Source organism: Tachysurus fulvidraco, chromosome 3, assembly GCF_022655615.1.
Source record: "Tachysurus fulvidraco isolate hzauxx_2018 chromosome 3, HZAU_PFXX_2.0, whole genome shotgun sequence".
NCBI lineage: Eukaryota > Metazoa > Chordata > Actinopteri > Siluriformes > Bagridae > Tachysurus > Tachysurus fulvidraco.
Window position 1 is genome coordinate 25352112 of NC_062520.1, and position 10947 is coordinate 25363058.

The 10947-nt window shown below is 40.4% G+C and overlaps 2 protein-coding genes across 8 annotated transcripts in view; both read right to left on the bottom strand.

Moving 5' to 3' along the window:
* Positions 1–722: 722 nt before the first annotated feature.
* Positions 723–3974, bottom strand: LOC113646727 (lens epithelial protein). Its single transcript, XM_027153185.2, has 2 exons — positions 2156–3974; positions 723–1170 (listed from the first exon to the last, which is right to left on the bottom strand). Exon 1 carries the CDS (start codon positions 2471–2473, stop codon positions 2282–2284), a length of 192 nt encoding a protein of 63 aa, XP_027008986.1. The 5' UTR covers positions 2474–3974; the 3' UTR covers positions 723–1170; positions 2156–2281.
* Positions 3975–4545: 571 nt separating this feature from the next.
* The window catches only part of shc1 (SHC (Src homology 2 domain containing) transforming protein 1), a 37238-nt gene continuing 30836 nt past the window's right edge, over positions 4546–10947 (bottom strand). For all 7 annotated transcript variants that reach the window (XM_047810972.1, XM_027153173.2, XM_027153146.2 and 4 more), the window contains 9 exons: positions 10228–10347; positions 9628–9681; positions 9221–9272; positions 8951–9077; positions 8205–8364; positions 7418–7475; positions 7130–7243; positions 6307–6539; positions 4546–6009 (listed from right to left, as the gene is read on the bottom strand). In XM_047810972.1, the coding sequence (XP_047666928.1) occupies positions 5881–6009; positions 6307–6539; positions 7130–7243; positions 7418–7475; positions 8205–8364; positions 8951–9077; positions 9221–9272; positions 9628–9681; positions 10228–10347 (1047 nt within the window). In that variant the 3' untranslated portion in view covers positions 4546–5880. The remainder of the gene's footprint in view (positions 6010–6306; positions 6540–7129; positions 7244–7417; positions 7476–8204; positions 8365–8950; positions 9078–9220; positions 9273–9627; positions 9682–10227; positions 10348–10947) is intronic.

The window sequence follows — 10947 nt, forward strand, 5'->3', positions numbered from 1 at the left end:
ATCCTACTTCCATTATATACTGTATAAAAGTCCTCACTTTGTATGGCTTTGTGGACTGTTTAATAATGACCTCGTGAATAATGGAAGATACTGTGTTATACAGTAGATCGAATTGAAAAATGATTATAATCACAGCACAGAGGTGTGGCTCTGTTTTTTTCTGTGCAGGGAAATTGTATACCGTAGGAATATCAGTATATTTTCAGATTCATGTACTGTAGTTATTCAATCTGCCAATCACGTGGAAGCTGCACAATGTAGAAAAGCATATAAGTAGAAATCAAATGGTTCAGATTACATTCAGCTCAAACATCAGACTGACTGTGGTATGGCATTTGGTGCTAAATGGGCTGGTGTGAATATTTCAGAATCTGTCCGTATCATATACCATCATACCAAACCCATCATCTCACTGTAGCCTTACAATCCTGATGTGGTGTTCTAGATACGTTGCATATTGACTTCCTATTTGTTTTGAAATATATAATAAAAGTTTATTCACTGTCTGGGTTTCAGGGTACAGTTGATTGAAATTAAAATACTATACTGAGAATATAATAAAATGGTATTCTATTCTAGTGTAAGGCATTTAAGCACATCTAAAGCTATATTCTTAAGCTCTGCGAGTTGTAATATTTGTGTTATTTGAATTGTGTATTGAATAGTACATTGGCAGAATATTAAAGCAATGAGCAAATAAATGACTGACCATGCTGTGTTCTTGGTCTTTTATTATTTTTTTCAAACAATGTTATCATCAAGTGATAAGAAGATAAAATTCCAATGATAAAACCATGTGAGACTAGGAGCTAAGAGAAAGTGGCTGTATATCTGCTCAGGAGGAACGGCATACGGCCTGTGTTCTGGGAATCACAGCAACACTAGCCAATCACAAGCCTCTGTAAGCTCATGTATGCAGAAGAGGGTAGATAGCACAATCCTTGGAGTATGATTTGCTGCCCTGTGATGCATTTGGCTGGTTTCCACATGTCTGAGACAAAGCATGGTAGCCTTCACCCCCTCTCTGGGTGGTGGCTTTATTGCATTTGAAGCTACACACAGCACGGGTCTTTATGTCATGGTCGCAGGCCTCTTGTAGTCACAGCTATGACAAATCAGTTGTTGGGTCTGTTGAACAGAGCAGGAAACATGCCACTGCAATTGGGGACACTAGAGGGAAAAAAGCAGAAGTCGAAAATAGCCACACAGCTTGATTTATACGTTTATATTGATTCAATTTATTAACTTGCAATACTTCTGTCTAAAGCATCTCATCAGCTCAGGAGAAGCAGAGCTGCAATCAAGGAAAAGAGCTATGCAATTATGGGATAAGGGTCTTGTTTCAAAGCCCTACACTGGATCTCAACTACCAGAAATTTATCTGGCAGTCCTGGCCTCTCAAGTCCCAGAAATTTATCTGCTCTTACTGGCAGGCTACAAAATACTTTTGTGCCCCAAAACAATGCCTTTATTTTATTAGAGCTCCATCTAGTGGAACAGGCATTACCTCATTTTAGTTTGCTAGAACTATAATTAGAACTATTAAAAGAAAAATGTCAATTTTTTTGTAAAGGTTTAATCTTTTGACCTCAATGAGTTATTTGGCTGGTATCACAGGATGGACCCAACCTTAAACTACGACCTTTATCCACCCAACAAGCATTTAATAGACTTCTTTTTCTTTAGTATAAGCAGACTGAAAGAATAAGCCAGTATTTTGTATCTTAAGCTAATGGACATTGACGTCCAAATATACTTTTCTAGATCTGCAGAGCTTTGGGGGGAAAAAAACAAACAAATGTAGTGCGAAGAGTCCTCTCCTTGTTAAATATCAAGGATTTAAAGGTGATAATTTGCTTATAAGTATTTCCCCTTTGAGTAACAGTCAGATTCCATCATATCACCTTAATGACGGAGTAATATACTAATCTGACGAGCAGGATCTATCACAACGCACACGGTAGATTGCCGCTTGATAATTGTTCAGTAACGTTCACTTAATAATTATGACTAAAAAAAAAATGAAGAGTTTCACGTGTTATAATAAACGGTTCATCATATGACTGAAAATATTTAACAAATGATTAAAACCGACTTTTCCTGACATTGGCTTTAAATTATAAATCGAGGAACATGTCATTTGCACTTCGCTTACCTACAACAGCAGGCAACTCGACATCAGTATCTTTCTCCAAAAAAAAAATAAGAAGCAAAGATTAAACAGGATAAAAGCACAACGGTCACTTTCTCTCATATCATCTTGGATTCTCTTTCCTTTGGTTCAGTCTAGGATCTCTTTTATGCACCAGCAGCAGAGCAGGAAGTAAAGACACTCTTTCAGAGATTGGATGACCCCATAGGCGAAGTTCCTTCCTAGCAGGCTCTTCCCGTGCCCAAAGCCGTGTGCAAGATTTCTCAGGTTCTGTCCCAGTGAGACCGGCACCGCCTGCGGCAAGGGGTGCAGAGGATTCATCGTATGCCGATTGCCTGCTGAAGACTGGAAACGTTGGTTGAAAAAATAGCCAAGTAAGTTTTGAAGGGTTGAGGGGGCTTGCGTTCGATCCTGCTTAATAAAGTTCCCCAGTTTGATGCTGTAAGGAGGCTCAAAATGTGTGACTTTTTTCTACTGCCTCAGTAGCTGTTGTGTTCTATACACATACTGTACACAGACCCTGAGTGATCTCACCACCATGTTATGTTCAGCTCTGGAACGTACCAGTGTACCATGCACTATTCTCTGACATGATATTGTACAATCATTAAACCTTTAATCTCCCTATTGTGCATCTGTAGTTCCAGAAAATGTTTTCTCTCAAATCATTTACCCAAACACGTGATTGGTCCATTCTGCCCCCACTGGAACTGGTGCCTTTTGTTCTAATGTGATTTAGGAAGCCATTTACGGGCATCAGTGGTGCGTCCACTGCATCTATCTCATGACTAGTGCAATAGCTTTGAACAATCACATTGTTCTGTCCTTCCTGTGCGATGAGCAAAACATAAAAAAAAAACGAGGTACAGCGATTTTATACAACCAGCTCCAAAATTAGTCCCCCTATATGGAAATAGGCCAAAAAAAAAGGTGATACAAAAGTTTTGGCACCCCAAGAATTAATATTGGCTGTAGCTTTTCCTAAAGGAAAATGCAGTTAACCTCTTAATCTTTAAAATACACTAGGTGTTGATCTTTTTTTTTTTTTTAAATAATAATCTCTACTAATTAATTAGATAGAATAATAATTAGAAGGTTTTGCATAATAGTAAAAGGTAAGCAGTTTTCCGATGGGAAAAAAAAACCAGTGTGTTTTATACAATACTTACTCAGATTTGTGCATATTCTTATGAAGGGTGCCAATCATTTTGGAGTCGACAGATATACAGACAAACTAGTACTAAATGTAGTATTCATGTGATATGTGAAGAACTGCAGATTTAGAAGGAAAATGCAGCCCGAACTATAAAACACACGCGACATCGGGATTGTCTGATAACGCATTTATATATGCAATCTATAGTTCCAGATACATATGTAAACATGTACTTTCCCCAAAAATAATAACAGTAAAGGCATATGAAAATAAATGAAAAGGCAACATTTATATATTAAAAAAAAAAAAAAGGCAAAATAAACCTTTGGCTTAGAAAATAATAATAAAAAACCCCACAGTTATAATAAAGTGAGCACGAGAGAAGGAGAGAGAGAAAGAGCGAGCAAGAGAGAGAGAGAGAGAGAGAGAGAGAGAAAACACTGTCACTATAACACAAAGACTGCAGAGGGTTTCCATGCAACACTTCGGAGGAGACGGTGAGACGGAGTAGGCCAGATTGTTCCAGAACTTTCCATCACACCCACACACCCGGCTAGACGACACACGGCACTGCACCGGTCACATTTCTGACTACACCCATGAAGCGAAGTCGTGAAATAATTTCAGACGGCAAACTGAGCCACAGACACGAGTCTGCCTGCCTTACGCATCAGCGCTGACGATCTAATAATACCCCAAATGTGCCTGGTACGGATCCATTAATTATGATGTGATCATGTTTCCAATTACAGAAATCTTTGCTCTTGAGTGGTACACATTTGGTGAACGAACTCAAACCATGCAGCGAGTTTATTTAGGTTTTGGTAAATCTACGAAAGAATAAAACTCACTATCATCGTTTTAAATGCTTCTTCGATCGATGCCGACATCGATAACGAGGCTATCTGGCCTCATCCAGTCCGGGTCTTGGGTGATTTTACACGTATTCTGAACACTGAAATGTGTGATATCTATGTACATTTTAGGAAGCGGTGGAAAACTATACCGCAAGCAAAGGAACGGAATAAAACCATATCTAGAAGTTGTCAATAACTCACAGCACAGCACTAAAACATAAGCACTATTTACCAGCAGGATTGCGAGAATGTGCAAGAAAACAACTAAGATTGCAATCGTCTAAAACCTGCAGCAAACCGAACTACACTTGCGTAGGAATTTTGTCAAAAAAACAAACAAACAAAAAAAAACAACAACAACAAAATAAAAAGAACACCGATAAAGTTGTTGAGTTTTCATCTTTACTTCAACTGCATCCTAATTATGTGGCTTGGCTGTGTTTGAGTAAAAAGGCACAATTCAAATAGGAACAGGAAAAGATGGTGTGTGTGTGTGTGTGTGTGTTCTCTTTTTCTTGATTATAGGACAGAGGTGATAAAATAGGAGTGAATGTTCCTCGAGTCCAGAAATGTGCATCATATATAATGTAGCGTCCCTATTGTTTCTTTTGTCTCCTCACACATTTTGAGTCTCATCATTTTTAAACTTCAACTCGAACACACATGGAGACAGATTGTCAAGGCGAACACATAAAAAGTAAAATATACAGCTTAAAAAAAAAAAAAAAGAAAAGAAAAAAAAAAGTTCATGAGTTTCATGAACCTGTAAAAGAGTTCATGATACAGGTGATCTGTAAGAGGACATCACCAACACAACAGGATGACTGACTTTAGTCCCCACCGTGTTTGAGTCCTGATAAGCCTGGAGTCCATGACGTTCCTTAACGACGTTGCCGTTTCGATGCAAGTATAAATGTGTTACTCTTTTTTTTTTTTTTGTTTACATCTTTGTAACTTCATTATATCTATAATCTACAGAATATAATTTATTCCTCTTTGCATATAGAATGATATGTGGTCTTGAAACACTCCCAAACTTTAAATGGGAGTTTGGTAGGAAAAACTCGGGTGGATTTCAAGCCCGATTCCAGGTAGGAGCTTAAAACTGATCTACCTGTTGGATCCGGTTTATCCTGAAGAACATGTTAATTCGAATGACTCTACTAAATCAAGTAGCTGAATGAGTTCCCACTACTGTAATGTTTATCTACTCCGTGACCTCGGCGTCGGCGGCTATGCGTCGGATCTTTACGCGACGATTCTGCATGAACAAAGCAGCGCTTTGAGATTGAACGAATGAACGATTTACTGAAACCAACCTACAGTCTTTCGCGTCTTTGATTCCCAGACATCTCACGCTTAACTTTGTTGGGGAAGTGACATCACGTTACACCGAACCCAGCTGCACAACAGTCTGTTGTATTTTCTATTTTTGGCTCATTTTTTTCTCCCATTGAAGTCTCACTTTTATTCTTACAGCTTAATCTGAAGGCTGTGAATTTCTCTTGGTCCATAAGTCCAGTGATCGCATCACTTCCAAGCTTCCTTATGGCTTGACGAAGCACAGAGCTCGCTTTTGTTACTTTTTATTATGTTGCTCATTTTTTCTGCAGGGGAGAAAAAAAAAGCGAGAAAATCTCTGGGGAAAAGTTGAATTGCTAGAGTTTGAGAAGGAAGGAGACACCATGGCGGGAGAAGAACAGTGTGTGTGACGCTTAGGCTTTGCGTTCCACCGGCTGCTGCAGGCACACCTCGCTTCCGGCGGATACGATCGGCAGTCGGTTGTCCATGTGATAACTGATCAGGTGACTGACGCTTTCGAAGCGATGGTCTTTGGTACGGACCTTTGAACAGAGACGAGAGGGGGAGTGTGAGACAAAACAAGCAGGCCTCACTAATATACTAACTTTATCCACAGTAACAATCCCTTATATGTGAAATTTTACAATATAACTCATAACCCATCATCATCATGTTAAGTTGTGATGTAACGACCTTCAGATAACACTCATGCTGGGTCTAAGCTGACGGACTCACACTTTCCCATACTGTCTCTTGCTATCTCAATTCAACGGCCTTTTATTACCTCTTTACGTTTTGCTTTTAAAACCACATGCCCTTCCTTTATCCTTCGTTCTTACCACTCCTTCCGGGTCCACCAGCAGCAGGTGTTTGGGTTGGCCTCCCTGCTGGCCTGTCAGCACGTACTGGCCTGGCGTGGTTCCTGACTCGCGCACTAGAAAGTCACCGTCTTTGCTCAGCAGTTTCTCTGCCTTCTTGCGGCTCAGAGGACCGTGAAACCAGGGCTCACTCTGCAGCTGCTGAGCCAGAGGGGGCATCGCACCCGACACGCTCAGGGCATCATCAAACGGCTCTGTGGAGATGCGTAAAACAAACAATAACTGTGTGGTCTGATGAAGCCGAGTTATTGGCACCACTATGACGTTGATTATTTTCCTATAACATCATGTCATTTATTCTTCTTCTATTCTATACCAGAGCAATTTGCCAATGCTTACGATTTCTCTATGTATTCATTCGACACCTCATATTTAATCGTTTAGAGCTGTGAAACTGCCATGAGACAGGTAAGTTCCTGCTTGCACTTATGTGATAGCAGCACTAACCAGTTATTCTCTCTCTTCCTATTCTCTCTCTTTGTTTCCAACCAAAAGCTTTTTAATCTGTTTATTATTAACTTCCAAGTCCCTATGAACCAGCTACCACAATGGTAATGATAAAGTATTGGAGTTAATGCATTATTAATAGACATATGTGATTTGCAACTGGGTCAGAACTGTCCGTGTCAATGAATCGACAGCTTTTGACCGATCGGATTTCGGCATCGCCGGGGTATAATACCGTTCACAAGTATGTCGGAACTCACTAACGCATGAAATATAAAGTAAAACTAGAGTGTCGAGGAAAGCAAGACGCTCAAAGTTCGAGTGCCATTTTACTCACTCATGTCGAAAGCATCTCGGTGAGTGCTGCCATTAGCTGCGGCCACTTGGGGGCGGGATTTGTCCACATTGACATATGACGGGTCATCAAACAGACCACCTTCTTTTGCTCCAACTGAATAAGATGTGATGACCGAGAGAGAGAGAGCGAGAACAAGAGCGAGAGAGAGGATAACAAATGATAGTAGACATTAGAGCGGTGACCTTCAGAACAACGCTGTAAGCACATGTAGCGCTTAAAAGGCCACTGACAGCAAGAGCGGCAAAAACATCTGTAACAGATACGGACCTGGTAGTGGAGGCAGAGGTTGCTTATGGATGTCATTTATTCCAGGCTGACCGTACGGCTGTGTGTGCACAGAAAACAGCAGATACGGTTGTCAACATTTTTTTTTTTTAAATATAGGACATACCTCTTCTGTGCAATAATAATCATTCGTACTACTAATTTGTCTCCAAACATGCAGGTTATGTTGTTTGCATATAAAGACGACCTGCATCCTGAACGGTGTGTAGATGGTTTAAGTACCTGTAAATTTCTATAAAGTCTGTTTCCCTGTTCAATAGTGCTGGCACCCTGCTAAGAAGACTAACCAAATTTTAGCATTAGCAGTGTAACTGGGCTGCAGGTTATTTAGTAATGAAACGTGTCTGATGGGAAAAGTGCTTTAAGTGTCTGGAGCAGCACAAACTAATTAGTTGACTAATATGTTCACACTTATACTTTCAGCACTGTGGGGTGCCGTTAAGTAGGTGGACAGTTGAAAAGAAGACAACAGGATAACAGTATAGTAACAAGCCAAGAGAACTTCAAGAGTCTGGAAATATCTCAGACTAGTTTAAGCCAACTACAGACAGCAGCATTGTGGGTAAGACTCCACTGGGAAAAGTCTTTTCCTTTAATTAAAAAGGTGTCTGTTTTAATGTTTCAGTTTTTGACTTTCATTATTATGTAATGTGGAATGCAGGACTTTTTTTTTTAGTCTGGTCCACCTCCTGACATAACTTGCAGCCTACGTATGGATTACATGCAAATGAAGAGACACACAGACACCAAACAGGTCAGAAGGTCTCACTAGTGTGGCTCCTGTGCTGTGCCCAGGACGAGTTCTCATGTCCACCAGGCCTCCTGGGGGCGGCTGTTTCCCGGGAAAATTATTATAGTATGGTACGTCTGTGGGAGGAGCAAAGTCCTCTTCTTCCTCCTCCCATGCTGAGCCATCGAAAGGAGCCATCCTGACACACACACACACACACAGAGTGAGATTCTGTCTTTTAAGCCACTTTGGTCTTTGTATTATTGTTTAAGTCTAGCAAACATGACTACCACCTGCAGTCTATAATAATAATAATAATAATAATAATAATAATAATAATAATAATAATAATAGGAAGAAGAAGAGGAGGAAGATGATGATTTAAGTGCCTTCAACAATGACACTATTCCCTGCATATTTGAGGTTATATAAACTAGGACTTGTGTGAATATGCAGCTGTGAATACAGCTGTATTGCATCCAGCTCAGCAAAACAGAGCACTGCTGTGCTTACAAACACTTGCACACAGATACACACATGCACGCAATCACATGCTCGCTTGCACACTCACTCTGTCAGTCAGCGAGTCAGTCAGTCACTCTGCCATTAAGCAAGTCAGTCAGTCACTCACTCACTCAGTGAGTCAGTCAGTCAGTCAGTCACTGAGTGAGTGAGTCAGTCTGTCCTTAAGTGGGTCAGGCAGTGAGTGATAGTCAGTCACACTATCATTAAGTGAGTCAGTGAGTCACTCAGTGAGTCAGTCAGTCATTCACTCAGTCACTCACCGGTCATGTGGTGTGACAAGTTTTGGGGGGTTCTTCAGATACTGCTTGAAACGCAGCTCAAAGGCCTGTCCAATGGTGCTGATCACTTCCTGGGCCAAGCCCTCAGGACACTCCAGGATGTGACATGCTACCACACACAAAGTCAAAACATATCACTATGACACTCTAGAGCATGTATGTTATCTGCAAGCTCTGAGTGTAATTTCCATATGCAAATAATGGAGCAAATAAATAAATAAATAAAAATAACAGGGAACAGTTCAGACTCACCTCTCTGGTTGACAGGATCTTTGGCTACGTAGGCTACATATTCCGCTGTATCCTAAAAATAAGAGAGAGAACATCACGGACGAAGAGGAGGAAGCGAGCAGAGGATTCACTTTTTGGTGAGTCAGCTTTAGTTTGTAGAAAAGTATAAATAAAAACTAGAAGGACAAGGAAGTCAGAAAAATATGAGGAAAGTTAGCTATTTGGGTCGTAGGAGAATCAACTCATCACTAAGGGAGAGAAACATCAAGTAAACAAGAAAGAATGATCTCAAACCACAGGGCAGGAGAGCAGAGCATAGCAGAGCAGAGAAAGAAGGAGAAAAATAAGATGCAGGAGTGAAAAGATGGACACAGAAAGAAAAAAAAAAAAAAGAAAAAAAAGGCAAGAGCGAAGGCTGTGGGACTCACTGGATCTCCTCCCGATGCAAAAGAGATGGACTGCATGTGATGGTTGGCAATAATCTGTAGGGAGACAAAAAGGTGAAGGACGGATGGAGAGAGAGAAAATATGGTTGGGGTGATGGTTAAAAAAATAAGTGTGCGAGGTGAAAGTGGAAAATATAGAGACATGAAAACAAAAACAAAAAACAAAAAAAATGCTTGGCACAGCGAGTGTGTCGCGAGTCTGGGGTTTTAAATAGCAGACATTATGGATCAGAGGTATCCATTTATACCAATGATTCACAACAAACGAGTGAGACGCTATACACATTCAATCAGCTTCTGTCTCACTGTTAAACTAATTTTCGAGGAGTCTCAGCTCCTTATGCCATGAAGATCCACTACAAACACGTTTCCAATGTAGGAACGTTGCCAAATTTGGTCTAAGGCGTCCGTATATTTGTATACTACTATATTTGTAACACACTGCTCACTACCTGGAGAGCTGCTTTCCAATTATACGTATTCCAATTATATATATATAATTATATTTAATAACAATTAAACGTTTATGTCCTCATATTTCATCGAGCCTTGAGAGAGAGTACCGTCTTGTTTTTTTCTGACCTGTTTGCAGTCGGTCGTCAGTAGGTTTAAGCTGTTGGTCGACACAGTGAGGTTGATTGTCATTCCAGCAAAGCGGAGGTTACTCTTCCCGAGGATAGAGGTCAGACACCGAGATGAAGGCTGGAGACAGATACAGAAAGAGAGACGAAGCAGGAGAAAGAAAAAAATGATCGCTCAGAGATGATGAGTAGTCACAATATTTGCTCCACTGTTATCAACACAGCGCTCGGTTCCCTCGGGCAGGTGTTAATTCTAACGGCAAGTCTTAAGGTTTATTTCTGTAGTAACAACGCGCACAGGCTCTTGTGTATGACAGCTGCTCTCCGTAAACACGTATTAACAGCAAACCATTTCGAGTGAGGAGACGTGTGGAAAGCGTCTCTAGTGTCAGGGCTCGATAACTACCTTCATTCGCTCGAGGTAATGCTGTGGCTTTAATGCAAAAGTCAACTGTGCGGGTTCTCGTAAAGATGACAAGCTGCTTGTTTTTATTATCCTCTTTAAGATAAGCTGTTGGAGGAAATGACTGTTCATAGCTGTTATCGTACACGCTTCGAGTCACAATTGAAATGCAACTACAAATGGATTAAAATGTATAATAATATATGTATATAAATGTATATATATAAAAAATGTGCATGCTGAGCCAGAGCCAAAAAGAAAGAGAGAACAGCTGCAGAGATTGTTCTGAGAGTGTCTGGACCTCATGCTTTTATTCTC

Excerpts from the sequence above, each read along its gene's own strand:
- LOC113646727 (XM_027153185.2), bottom strand. The coding sequence starts at position 2,473 with ATGAATCCTCTGCACCCCTTGCCGCAGGCGGTGCCGGTCTCACTGGGA.